The 14,934-nt window shown below is 33.6% G+C and overlaps 1 protein-coding gene across 3 annotated transcripts in view; it reads right to left on the bottom strand.

The window, feature by feature from the left end:
* SMAP1 (small ArfGAP 1) overlaps positions 1–14,934 on the bottom strand; it is a 157,970-nt gene that overhangs the window by 88,456 nt on the left and 54,580 nt on the right. For all 3 annotated transcript variants that reach the window (XM_069489016.1, XM_069489018.1, XM_069489017.1), the window contains exon 3: positions 7,017–7,102. In XM_069489016.1, coding sequence (XP_069345117.1) covers positions 7,017–7,102 — 86 coding nt within the window. The remainder of the gene's footprint in view (positions 1–7,016; positions 7,103–14,934) is intronic.

Here is a 14,934-nt window from a genome sequence, read left to right as displayed (position 1 = left end):
ATTCAGCTTCACATCAAAAAAATAATTCATCATGACCAAATGGGTTTCATCCCAGAGACACCAGGATGGTTCAACATATGCAAATATAGAATTTTAATTCGCCACATAAACAGATGCAAAAACAAAGAGCATATGATCCTCTCCATAGATGTAGAAAAACCATTTGACAAAATTCAGCGCCCTTTTATGATAAGAATCCTTAATAAAATACGCCTAGATGGGACATACCTCAAAACTATAAAAGCCATGTACAACAAACTCACAGCAAACATCATACTGAATTGGGAAAAACTGAGAGCATTGCCACTCAGAAATGGAACCAAACAAGGTTGTCCAGTATCACCACCTCTATTCAATATAGTGGTAGAAGTCCTAGACAGAACAATCAGATGAGAGGAGGAAATCAAAGGTATCCAAATGGGGAAAGAAAAGCTCAAACTATTATTCTTTCCTGATGATATGATCTTATATCCAGAAAACCCCAAAGATTCTCCCAAGAGACTCCTAGAATTAATAAATAAATTCAGCAAAGACTCAGGTTACAAAATCAGTGCATACATCAGTAGCTGTCATATATGCCAACAGTCAAGCTGAGAAACAAATCAAAGGACTCAATACCTTTCCCAATAGCAACAAAGAAAATAAAACATCTAGGAATATATTTAACCAAGCAGGTGAAAGACCTCTATAGGGAAAACTAAGAAACACTGAGGAAGGAATTCACAAAGGATGTAAACAAAAGGAAAAACATATCATGCTCATGGATCATCACAATCAACATTGTTAAAATGTCTGTACTACCCAAAGTGATTTACAGATTCAATGAAATCCCCAGTAAAACACAAATGTCATTTTTTTGCACATCTACAAAAAATATTTCTATGCTTTGTATGGAACCAGAAAAGACTCCAAATAGCCAATGCAACCTTATGTAGTAAGAACAAATTGGGAAGCATCGTTTTACAAGACTTCAAGCTATACTATAAAGCTACAGTAACCAAAAGAGCATGGTACTGGCACAAGAACAGAGACATGGATCTATATGGATCAGAACAGAGAACCCAGATATGAAACAATGCTCATATTGCCGTGTGATCTTTGACAGAGCAGACAAAAACATACACTGGGGAAAAGAATCCCTACTCAATAAATGGTGGTGAGAAAATTGGATAGCCACATGTAGAAGACTGAAACAGGATGTGCACCTCTCACCACTCACAAAAATTAATTCAGACCTAAACCTAAGGCATGCAACTGTAAGAATTCTAGAAGAAAATGTTAGAAAAACTCTCAAAGATGTTGGCCTAGGCAAAGAATTTATGAAAAATCACAGCAACAACAAAAATAAATAAATGGGACCTGAACAAATTAAAAAGCTTCTGCATAGCCAAGGACACAATCAACAGTGCAAATAGATAATCTACAGAATGGGAGAAAATATTTACATGCTATACATCCAACAAAAGGCTAATACCAGAATCTACAAAGAACTCAAGCAAATCAGCAAGAAAAAAATCAAATCCCATTAAAAAGTGGGCAAAAGACATGAACAGAAACTTTTCAAATGAATATAGACTAATGGCCAACAAACACATGAAAAAATGCTCAACGTTTATAATCATCAGGGAAATGCAAATCAGAACCACAAAGAGATATCACCTAAATCCAGTAAGTATGGCTATTATCAAAAAGTCCCAAAACAATAAATGTTGGCATGAATGCGGAGAGACGGGAACACTCGTATACTGCTGGTGGGACTGCAAACTAGTACAACCTCTATGGAAAGTAGTATGGAGACATCTCAAAGAACTAAAAGTAGAATTACCATTTGATCCAGCAATCCCATTACTAGGAATTTACCCACAGGAAAAAAAGACATTTTATAAAAAAGACACTTGCACTCAAATGTTTACAGGAGCACAATTCACAATCACAAAGATTTGCAAACAACCCTAGTGCCCATCAATACATGAGTGGATTAATAAAATGTGGTATATGTACACCATGGAGCACTACTCAGCCATAATAAAAAATGGTGATCTTGTATCTTTTGTAGCAACCTGGGTGGAACTGGAGGCCATTCTTCTAAGAGAAGTATCACAAGAATGGAAAAACAAACACCACATGTACTCAGTACTAAATTGAATGAATTGATCAACATTTATGTGCACATATGGAAGTAAAACTCAACAGAAATCAAGCAGTTGGGGGGGAGAGGAAGGAGGGGATGGGTAAATTCATACATAATGGGTACAATGCACATTATCTGGGTGAAGGGCACACTTATAACTTTGAATCAAACTGTACAAAAGCAAATTATGTAACCAAAATGTGTGTATCACCATAATATTCTGAAATTAAAAAAAAACTAAGACTAGTGCATGGCACATATTGAATGTTATTTAAATTTTAGCTCTATTATTCATAAAAGTATTTTGATAAGCAAATCTTTTCGAAGATGGTAGGAACAGGAAATAGCAACTACTTTGTTAAGGTCAAGATGGCTTGCATCCCACCAAGTTTAAATAGATGAGTAAATGAGAAACCACAATGAAAGAAACAATGAATTTGGAGATAAGCAAATATTTAGCTTCATTTTTCAGTCTCCACTAGTCATTTGAGACATAAAGACTTATACTGATGTAGATAAATAATATAACTGAGAAAATTAAAAATAGAATAATATTTTCAGGCAATCAGGTAAGGAATATATTAATAACAATTCAAGTACAAGTGGCTGATTTGGGATTTAGTAAATAAACATTAAAATATCCCACAATCTTCCCCATGGCTATTGTTACAAAGTATTCAGTACTGCACCCTTACTTCTTTCTGTCCCCAAAACTAAACTGGTATTATACAAGCCCAGAAAAAATTTCAACATTACTACATGCTTTATCTTTTAACAGGTGTTTGTACTTTAAGATTTTTTTCCTTTCTTTAAAGATACCATTTGAAAGACAATTAAATTAGTATCTACTCCCAAAGAACAAAATCTTCCAGTTCCAGACACAGCACTGACAGCAGTAAAATTCTGAAAAGCTCAAAGGAGAAGAACTGCTGATTAGCTTTGGTGCACAATAGATCTCATGGAACTGAAGTAATTAAAGTTTTTAGATAAGACGAAATATCCTAATAATGAAAAGCTTAATGTAAAGCTTTATCATTTGTCATGCACTAGCACATGCAGCCTATAATTAACCACATCTCACATGAGAAATTACACTTTTACAGTAGCTTTTGCATAACTTTTGTAAATTGCAAAGCTTTTAAAAAGTGACAAATCTTGTTAAGAATGCAATATGAGTTTAACTCACTTTGGTTCCACTTGCCTCTAGGGATGAGACAACTATATTTATATCTATAAAAGTGTAGAGATGTTAGGCTTTTCAAAAAGCCACAAGCTTCAGAATGATGGGAGGGAGGCTGCTTTTCTTAATAGTCTTCCTTATAAAACCTCTAAATCACACTGTTTCATAATTTAAAAAAATGATAAAAGTATTGTTTTAATAACTAAGGTAATTTTTTAAAGGCTACAGTATTACATTAGATGGGGGGCTGGTCTCATGGTCCAAGAGTTGTCAATTTATACTCTTAACAGAAGTAGTCATCTATCTCAAATATGTTTAGACAAAGCCCCTCTTTGAAGAGTTCCTACAACCATGTGAACAATAAAAGTTCAATACCTCATGTAAATATGACCATAATTTGTAAATGCTTTGGAAGAAGTAATATTTGGTTTGAAAAATCAAATAAGCGTGCTTGAGGGAACAATAACATATATACACTTAATCCAAAAGCCTATCATGAATCATATCAGGTACTGAAAAGTAGAAATCTTCACCTACACCTTATGATCTAGTTGCAGAGTGCCAAACTATAAGCCTATCTATTTTTAAAGGCAATCAAGACTCGAATGTGGCAACAATGACTTTACTCAGACTATCATTAAATATTTAAGTTCCCTCATAAAGGAGGGAAAATCTAGAGGCTTTGGGATGTTTCTTAATAGCTCTTTGAGCATCTCATTCTTCCATTGCCCCAGAAAAAGAAAATATTATGCCCTACTTCACTGAATTACTGAGAATTAAAAAAAATAATGTACATAAAATGAAATATCAAGCTCAGGGCTTGGCATAGGGCAAACTCTTATTAAGCAGTAAAGCTACTATAGCTATTGTTTCTACTGTTATATTTTCACTGTGTCAAAGGCCAAGAATTTAAAGACATCAGACACTAATTAATTCACTATGAAAATCTCATCTTTTCTGAAATATTTAGATAAGGATCAAATATATTAAAATACATCAGCCAAGATAATAGAACTAATAATGAACTACCCTATTAAACCTTACTTCTCTAAGGTTCATCATAAAATTGATGGTAAATTACTTGAGAAATAGTATTCCTACCAACCTACCCTAATAATACATAGAAGAGTTCAATAAATGAGGATACCAAGAAGCTATTGTTTTTCCCTTAATATCTTTCAGGCTTATTTGAAAACAACATGGAATCAGAGGGTGATGAATTAAATAACTTGGAAGGTACTTTTATCCACAAGGTACTACATAAAGGATAAAGCGCAAACTTTCAAGAACCTCAAGTAACTTACCCTATAGTAGTCAAGAGAAGCCCAAAAAATCCAACCCAAACCCCCCGCCATGCACAAAAACTTCTAGAAAAGGGAGATTCTTCAATTTAAGGGGTCTTACATATCAACTCAGGCTTGTGGGTGAGGAGCAGAAAAAGGGGTAAGAAGTTGGTAACAACCACCTAGGACACTGATTCGTTTGCTTGGCTATATTTCCTCATACCAAGCTTACTTCCCCAGGATTCAGCCACAGGCCTTCATTTTTCAGAGAAGGAAAAAGCATTCTCAACAAAAACCAAAAAAGAATAAAAGACCACGGCCCCAGGTGACCATAACTTAACCTAACACTTTATACCACCTACATGCTAAGTGAATCCTCAATCTACTTGTACCACTTTCTTCTGGGGTCCAGACTCATGTTTCCAGCTACCAAGTAAGGTAACTCCACGTATACCTGTAACAGACACTTCAATCTGCCCAAAGTAATGAAGCATGGCTCATTATTTTTAATTTCTAACTCTTAATCCTCTTTCTGGCAATGAATTCCTTCTCTCAGTGAATAAATTTTACAGTTACTCAAGTTAGAAACTTTAGGGTTACCTTAGTGTCTTCAGTATCAAAGCCACTCTTAACCTAGTCCAACTACTCCTACTTTCCTAATTTCTTTCCAATCTTTCCAATTCCTTCCTGTTCATTCTCAATGCCACTGTCTGATATAGATCTTCATCACTGCTCATTTTGGGGCTGTACTAGTATTCTACATGGTCTCTCTGCCTCCAGGATCTCCTCCTACCTCCTACTAATCTCCCTTGTGGTAGAAGTTAGTTTTTCTAATGTTTCTCCTCCTTCAAACCCCTTCATGGGTTTTCAAATACTTAGGCCAATGAAATGAGGTCCAAATTGCTCTACATAATATTGAAAATCCTTCACATTCTGGACAAAAATACCTTTTAAGCTTCTTCTGCCACTTGCCCCACAAAACAAATCTTGTTACATCAAAATCCTAAAAAGTCGTATTTCCTCACACCTTACTTTTACTCACACAATTTTTTATACCTGAAATATACCTCCTGCTCTTACCTTACAATCTTTCTATAATAAAAATAGTCTTGGATATCAGATTGCTAAATTTGTGGGAAGGGAGCGTGGGGAGGAGAAACAGAAAAGGTCAAATGCAAATTACTACCTTTTCAATTATAACTTGAAAGATTTCTATCCAAATATGAAAATAAATATATTAATATAATGGCTTGTATCTCTGTGCAAGAAAAAAAATCACACAAGTTGTATTACCATAAAAATGGGTAATATACAATTGATCTTTAAGAAACTATGTTTTATTGTCAAAATCATAGATGTTACCTTTGGACAGAATCTAAATACCTACAATTAATTTTATAATCTTATTCATAAAGCAGCATAATTTTGATAAGCTTCTTTTTCAAATTTCAATATGAGTTTTAGAAATCCCATAGAAGCAAATAGTTTTATCTTTAACAAATGTGAAAAACATACCGAATAAAATGCCTGTGGAAGAATATTCTCTCCACTCTTAAGGACAGATTTGTAAAGCAAACACAGTTGTGTAAGCTACAACAAAGACAGAATGTCAGTAGTAAATATTAGCATAAATTATTCAGCATTTACATTAAATATGTAATTTGTCTTTTAAATGCAACAATGCATCACATAAATATAATTATTACATAAAGGTGATCAAAGAATATCCTAATGGAAATGATTTTTAAAATACTCAGGATGCTCACAAATCAAATCTCTAATAATAGTCTAAAATAAACAACATACATTTCCAATCAAGAGATGGAGATCAATTAAAAACAATCAGTCATAACATTTTATACTTGTAATACAAATGCTCCTCAACTTACCACGGGGTTACATCCCAATAAACCCATAGTAAGTTGAAAATATCTTAATTTAAAAATGTATTTAATACACCTAACCTACCAAACATCATAGCTTACCTTAGTTTCTGCTAAATGTGCTCAGAACACTTACGCCTATAGTTGAGCAAAATTATCTAACACCAAAGCCTTTTTTATGATAAAGTGTTGAGTATCTCATGTAATTTATTGAATACTATACTGAAAGTGAAAAATAGAATGGCTGCATGGGTGGTCCAAGTATGGTTTCTACTGAACACCTAACACTTTCATACCATAGTAAAGATGAAAAATCAAAGTCAAACCATCATCATAAGTTGAGGACTATCTGTAATTACACTAAAATATCAGATAAAAACTTACTATATACAAACACAACTCAGGACAAATCAATTTCTATCTGTATGAACAACAGTGTGATATAGCTTATATCTTCCTAAATACTAACAGATAAAATATGAACTGTAAAAATGAGTTAATTATTTTTAAGCCCAAAACAAATAAGTTTTAAAGGATACTGATCTGTCTGTGGTCTTCGAAAGTTCTCTGGAAGATTGGCTTCGTAGAGTAGTCTTGCTTTAGTATTTCCCATATCTTGCATGCACTATAATAAAAAAAAAATTCAAGTGTTTTTATTACTCACACGAACATGTAAAAGTTATTCCTATACATACATACATATACATACACACATATATACACAAATACTGAATAACATTTATTATTTCCAACATACATTCATCTCTTTAGAAAAATAATTTAAATCACAACATGAAATTACTCAAGTTCAAAATAGAAGCCTATTTTTAATCCTTCACATTTTTCAACATACGTAGATCTATGGTTTTCTGTCTTTTTCTGTGACAACAATACCACCTTTACACTCACTACCTCCTAAAAGTAAATTCCCTAGTAATTTGTGGGCAGTATTATTATTTTTATAAATATACCACTTGACAATGCTGCCATTTCCAGTAATAACAACTCAAGATCAAGTTTTCCTTGAAATAGCCCCAAAATACCCTGGGATTATCATGATTTACAATCAAGATCACAATGGAGACCAGATAAAGAGAAATAGTGCTAACCTAGAACTCTACAGAAGTGGATTAATTTCTTTGGGGTTATTAACCCCTTTGAGGGGGGCTTCCCTACAAAACCATACAAAAAATACTGTGTCTAACAGTCAAATTTTATACAACTTCAGAAGTTCATAGAATCTCCTCCCTAAAATCTATGAACACCAAAGGTAAGAACCACTGCTCTGTAGGCATAAAATAATTTGATAATCATTTCAACCAGTTTCATTAAGTTTCAGTATCATCTATGAGTAATGACTAGCCAAACAGTACTTCCTTGATATTCTATTACATTAGAAACTAAATGTAAGATTTACAAACAAATCATTATAATATTATATTACATCATTGACATAGAGCTTCATAAAATATTAAGAGATCAGTTTTTATAATTTTTTTCCGGATTTCCCAGACACACACTCCTACACGCATGAGAAGATAACCCAGGTTTAACACATTATCTATTAGCTACCTTAAGTTGTAGCCTTCAAATGTACACAGAACCATCTTCCTTCAAACAAAAAATATAGTGACTTCTCCCAACTGAGAGTTTTAAGGTGTACAAAATTCCAATATATGCTCACTTCTGGGTATATATTCTACCCCACCTCAATGTACGTATTCTTGCAGAGTAAACCAGATTTTTAAGTCATTCCTCTAGAGATAATGAGCAAGTGAAGTAACAGGGTGGGTGGGAAGTAAAAGGGATAATAAATGAAACAGAATTAAGGGTTTCTATCATTTAGCTCTAGAGATGAAACAGAAACTAAGGCAAAATAAATTTGAGCTTCAAAACTGTGTAAGAGGGAAAAAATTGTAAAAGGTGAACTAACAGCACGTGGTCAGAGGGCTCTATTGTGTCAAAGTAGATACTAGCATGAAGTTAGTATAAGCAGAGCTAAATGTGTAATTCTATGTGTGGATAGAATAGCTGAGAAACTTTCAGTAAGTTCACTCTTCCTGAAAACAAAAAAAAATGTTTTCCATCTCAAGCACCCAAATGATGCTGCATCTTTGTGCCATGATGGGAATTTGGAAGCAGAAATGATCAAGTTATGTAATCATAAAGACATTAAACATTTGGAAAGAACTAGACCAAGAAAAAAAATGCCTCTTAGTTTGCACAACATCTGTAATGAAGCATAAAGTAGATATAGTTCACTGAAACTGCAAAAGTAAGAAAATTTGAAGTTTCTATCAAGCAAGCAACAGTACATAGAAATTTTAAATAGTATGACTAAAAACAGTATCTATCATACATACCATAACTCATCAATCCTCATTTACATTTTTCACATATTAACAACCTAAGAAATAGGAATGCATCTCAAAATTGATGGTGTCTAATAACTGATAATTTTTTATTAGTCCATAAAATGGATGTGCTCTTACAGTCAGCAATATCTTACATACAAAGAATATGACTGTACACATTTATTTAATGAAGGTCATTAATATTTTATTTTGGTAAAATAAAAAGTAATTATGAATAAGAAATACATTTACATCATACCAAATTATTAAACAATGTTCTAGTGATGTTATCCATCACAATTAGATAGTAGCATACAAATCTGAAAGGGAGAAGTGAGGTGAAATAATGAGCCATTTCTACAGGAGACCACTGCCAAAAGTGACTGGATGCCGGTGGATGTGTGTGTTTTTCAGTTGAGATTGGGGAAAACAAGGATTCAATGACATCACAGAAGCAAAGAGATCATTTTGTGAGGATAAAGAGGTTATTGGTAAGCTTAGTTTCTAAGTTTCTAAAAAGTAGAATAGAGAATCTGGGTGGGAGGGAAGTCAGCAGTGGAAGGATCAGTGGAGAGGAAACGTTGAGCAATTTGTAGAAGACAGTTAGGGCGAGGTGGAAAACAATGGAGTTGGCATTTTGGGAAGGTAATAAGGAATATGGTACAAATTAGTTGACCGCAAGTTTTCTAGACACTACAGGTAGGCATCCTACAGAACACTTACGAAAATGTATTCTACTGGCCCTGAAGAGCAAACTCTGCCCAGTAACTGGCAGGAAAAAATAATGAAAATAGCATAACAGCTATAGTGACAAGCACTAGCTTCAACACTTTATTAACATATATGTATTTACAATTTTAAATTTCAAAACAACCCTGAGATAGATATTATTACCCTAATTTGACAGGAAAGAAAACTGAACCTGCGAGATGCTAAGTGACAGGCCTAAGATTATCAGTCTACATGATGCAACTCTTGATAGAACATCAGCCATCAGTAGTTTAAATATCCTAAGCTTCATCCAGTGGAACTGGGACTATGTCCTGCACAGCTTACAAACCCCAGGCTCTTTGCTTTGGAGGTTTTCATTTTACAGATAAGGAATTGAGACACAAAGAGATTATATGATTATTCTGCTAGGAAACAAAATGAGACCAGGATCCAATTCCTTCACTCCCAATCCTTACCACCAAGCAGCAGCTAGTCAAAGTAAGTATCTAGGAAATTTCACCACAAAAGTGTTGCCTCCAATTATTAAAACATCACTGTTGTTATTGAAACATTATTCCTTTTCTTTTAGGCTCTCTCAACCAAACTGATTTAGCAAATGCACTGATAGGAGAATTTTAGTTGCTTATTCTTTGGCAATTAAGGATGCACTTTACCAGAGCTGGGTCAAGCAGACTGGTTACAAAAAAATAAATAAATAAATAAAATGGGATGACAAATGATATATACTTCATTTGAAAGAAAAAGTAAGCTTTACATTTTTAATTATTTGTAACCAATAGGAAATGTAAGTTATGAGTAATGAACTAGCTATCTGAATTTCTACCATCTAGTTCCTGTGAATCAAGCCAGACCCTAAGTATTATCTTACTACTTAGCATCATTCTGAAACACTTAATTTTCCAAACCTACTTTCATTTCTCCAATAGGAGAGATACTTGGAAATGTAGAAAATAAGCTATTAAAAATTCAAAGATATTAGTAATTTTGAAAATTCTTTAGCTTTAGAAAAGTCATGTCATTCCCTATCAGTATTTTTTTTCTTTCTCTCACACTTCAAGTACGAAAAAGGGAAGAGAAAGACTCTTAATTACTTAAGTCAAAGTTTCTATTAAATTTGCTTTAAAAATATTTTAAGTAATATTTATTTACTTAATAAACTAGGCTTCATCTCAAAATTAGGGTAAAAAAAATGGAAGGATTGCTTTTACTGAAAACAGACCCTTGAAATAAATGTCTGAAGATAAAAGGTAACAGAAACAGAGAGAAACAAAATGTGCCCAAGTTTGAGCCACTGTCAGTATCAGGAAACAATAATTAAACATAATAAAAGGCAAAATAAATGACAGGCCACCTGAAATTCCAAGTTACTAATTCATTACCCTGAGAATAAGACTTGTCCAATTTTTTTCTGTTTTAAGCTTCCAAAATCTTGGAAAGCAGACCTCTCTAAGTGATAAAACTACTTCAGGGTACATTTGTCCCAGCAACTAAAGCCAAATATATAGTCTATTCCAGGCTCAGGAGCTATGTCTAGTAAACGTGGCTGCTTGGACCTCCCTTCTTTGTGCATCTCCCCTTTTTCTCAGTACCTTCCTCCTATCTGTCCCTGCAATGTTTCCTGAACTTTGTCCCTCAAATGCTAAGAAGTACCTGGTTGACAGCCATTAACAGTAAAACTAAAATTTATATTAAAATATTAATGTGTTATTTCAGGAAGCTATCTGCATAGTTTTCACAGATTTGTATATGTATACTGACTTGCCCTTTAGGGTTTACTGGTTATTTTAAAAAATGAGATAAGTGGAAAAGATAACAGAATAGCAGATATGCAAATGATTAGGTTCCAATTAGGTCTTCTACATTCCCAATGGCAACTCCAAGATATTATAATAATAAATCAAATCTTAAACACTGAAGTGTAATAGAAGGATGCTACATGTTTATGTTAAACATGGGGGAAGAAAGGTAAAACTATTTAAAGCAAAATTCTTCCACCCAATTTTCTGAGGAATAGATTCAGGAAAACAAGAACCTTACCTCTAAGTCAAAAGATTTTGTGTAAGAATATAAAAATGCACACCACTTACATGTTTGTGTATATATGCATAAAATATTTCAGGAAGAGACTGGGTGCAGTGGGTCATGCCTATAATCCCAGCAATTTAGGAGGCTGAGGCGGGAGGATAGCTTCAGTCCAGGAGTTCAAGACTAACCTGGACAACATAGTATGACCCTGTCTCTACAAAAAACAAAAAAAATTAGCCGGGCATGGTGGCACACACCTGTAGTTCTAGTTATTTGGGAGGCTAAACTAGGAGGATCGCTTGAGCCCAGGAGTTGGAGGTTGCAGTGAGCTATGATCGCGCCACTACACTCAATTCTAGACAACAGAACAAGACCTTGTCTCTAAAAAAAACATTAAAAATAAAAATAAGTTTCAGGAAGAATATACAAGAAACTGATAAATGTGGTTGCTTATATGTAGGGAAACTAGATGACTCAGGGACAGAAGTAGGAGAGAGAGTATTCTATTTACATTTTTGTACCCTTTGAGGTTTGGACCATATCCATATATTGTCTATTACGAAGAACTGAATAAAATGATTAGAGGGGGGCTATATTAATTCTGCTTAGTTTAGTTTATTAGTTTTAGTTTCTAAATAAAATATTATCTAGAGGGATCTTAGGTAGCGCATCCAAGCAGCATCTGAATCAGAGCAATGGGACTTCCTTCTACCAAGGAGAAAAAAGTCTTCTGATGAATCAAAAAGGCAATGAATCAAATCAAATGTATACATTTAAAAAAACTCATCCAAGCAGATCTTACAATTAAAATACATTCAAAGCATAAATATAGCAATTATTTACCATGCGTTTTTCCAGTATCACCATCTTCTCATAGAAACACTATTGTTGCTGAAGACTGAAAGCTTCTTAAAATTTTAATGTATTAAGGTGGGGGTTAGGGAGCTAATTGCTCTACTATCTACTATTCATTAAAATCTTAAAACATGAAGACTAAGATTTTCAACTGAAAATGTTATTTTCAGCTGAATGCCTATTTTTTAAAAAATCTCTTTTTTAAAAAGAGAAATGAATATTTGTAGTCCCTGGATAAATTCTTCATGTCAGTGACTCACCTCTACTACCACTTGAAATTTTCCACAATAGTTCTCTATCTTCCTCTCAAAAGCCACCAGGATTTCTTGCATAGGAGCAAGCCTTTCAGGACTGGTTTCAAGATCTTTTGGGTTCCAGCTGCTGGAAAAGAAGGGCCACCATTTTTGGTCTCAGGAACTCTTTGGAAATACTTAATACAGAGTCCATTCCTTCAGTTTCATAAAATTGTTTTTTAGGGGAAGTTGTTCTCTGTTTTAATTATTGTTTTTAAGAATAAACCACACAACTTAAATTTTTTAATGATGATGTGGAATTAGAGATTTTTCATATCTTTCACAATTTCCATGTAGTCTTAGATCTTGATTTATCTGTTGCATTTGTTATTGCTACAAATTCAGCTGAATGCATTTTTTAAAAGCAATGAAATTAAACATTGATATGACAAAAAGTTGGGAAAATTTCACATTACACTCTTTTGTTATCTCTGCTTGATATAAAATTCATACCATTTGAAGTCTAGGAATAAACCATGACTTTCATCCTAGGTGCTTAAAACCCAACTCAAGAGCCATCCTGGACTCCTCCTTCTCCTGCCAAGTCTTAGTGATTCTAACTCCTCAATATTCCTTGCAGGCCTCCCCTGTTTATCAACTCCATTGCCACTACCTTAGTTCAAGATCTAGCCATTTATTGCCTAGGCTACCAGATTTATCTTCTTAAAGGAAATGTGAGATGTTATTAATACTATTCAACTTATAACATTTTAAAAGCTCCTGACTCTCTCTCTGTCCCCACCTCCTATCACTTATAGGATCAACACCAAACCAGTCGCTGGCTATAACTTTCACCTTCACCTTGTATGACACATATAACTCTGCACCTAGCAGTCTGGTCACAGAACACTACCTTACTTTCTCAAACACAACATGCTTTCTCCATCTTTCTGCCTGGAAGGCCCTCCACACACTGTAGTATGCTTTTAGTAATTCATAAACAAAGGTTATTGTAAAAATTGTAATAAGACATTATGAAAATGTTAAAACTTACCAGATGACTAGATATTGTAATATTAAAAAAAAAAGCTACTTTTTTGACTTGCTGAGGATTACCTATCATTTAGTTAATAGAGCCAGAACCATGACCAGTTCTATAGCCCCAGGCCAGTACTTTAACTAAATTTGCTATCCTTTATTGTTATTATTTTCACCCAAAGCAGGGAAGAACGCGACTATACCTCTAAAATGCTATGTGCAATGAAATTAACAATGTTTCCAGATAATCCATTCTTATTTGTATTCATTCAACACACCCTAACAATTTCCTACAAAATATTGTACTCTATATGGGGATGTAAGCCCTTATCTTCAAATAGCTTATTAATTCTTTAGTTATACTCTCTCAGTTCTACCTAGGTTAGGCAGCATAGAATAGAGTTAAATTAATCAAAGACTTCCACTAAGTAATATCTTACAATTTTGTTCACTACTTTGACACAAGAACTAGCCAATCACTAGTAATAGAGAATTCTAAAATATGTACCTTTAAACAAACTATTACTGACTTTATTTAAAGTTTAACTTAAAAAATTAGCAAATAAAGGGGAAGAAGAAAATACAGGGCACAACCTTGCACATTCCAATTCAAATGTTATGTGATTTTTTTTTCCCCAAATAGATTGCTTAAAAGTGCAAATCTCTTATTTAACTTCACAGATTAAATTTTGTTATAAAGAATAACACATTTCTTTCTTTACATCACTCTTAATATGCAAATAATATTAATACATAAACCCAATGCTGTAGGCTGCTCCTAATTCTCTGCTCCTTTTTGAAAACACATTTAATGATCCTAGCAAGGATTCATCATAAATTGAATTTCAATCAACTTACAAAGTATGTACTTAGGCCATGATTTGAGAGATTTTGTCAGCTTGATTGAATTATAATGAGTAACCCTGCCACAAAATAAGAAAAAGGTTGTTTGATCTGGGATTTTCTTGAATTAATGTGTACCAAAAATTATGTACTGAAAGCTTACTACGTGCCTGGTTCCATAAGGCACTAATGAAAATTTATCTAAGGGTCAAAACTTTAAGAGACTAAACAATGTTCTAACACATGCAGGTCAATGTGGTTAAATCACGGAGTTCTCCAAATAAACTTTTTTAACTGGAATTTTGTTTTATTAAATATTTCTTATCATGGGAATTCAGTAAGAGCAGAGACAGTTTTTAAAATTCCCAGAATCTACT

This window comes from Eulemur rufifrons, chromosome 15 (assembly GCF_041146395.1).
Source record: "Eulemur rufifrons isolate Redbay chromosome 15, OSU_ERuf_1, whole genome shotgun sequence".
Lineage (NCBI taxonomy): Eukaryota > Metazoa > Chordata > Mammalia > Primates > Lemuridae > Eulemur > Eulemur rufifrons.
This window is presented reverse-complemented; position numbering and strand designations above follow the sequence as displayed.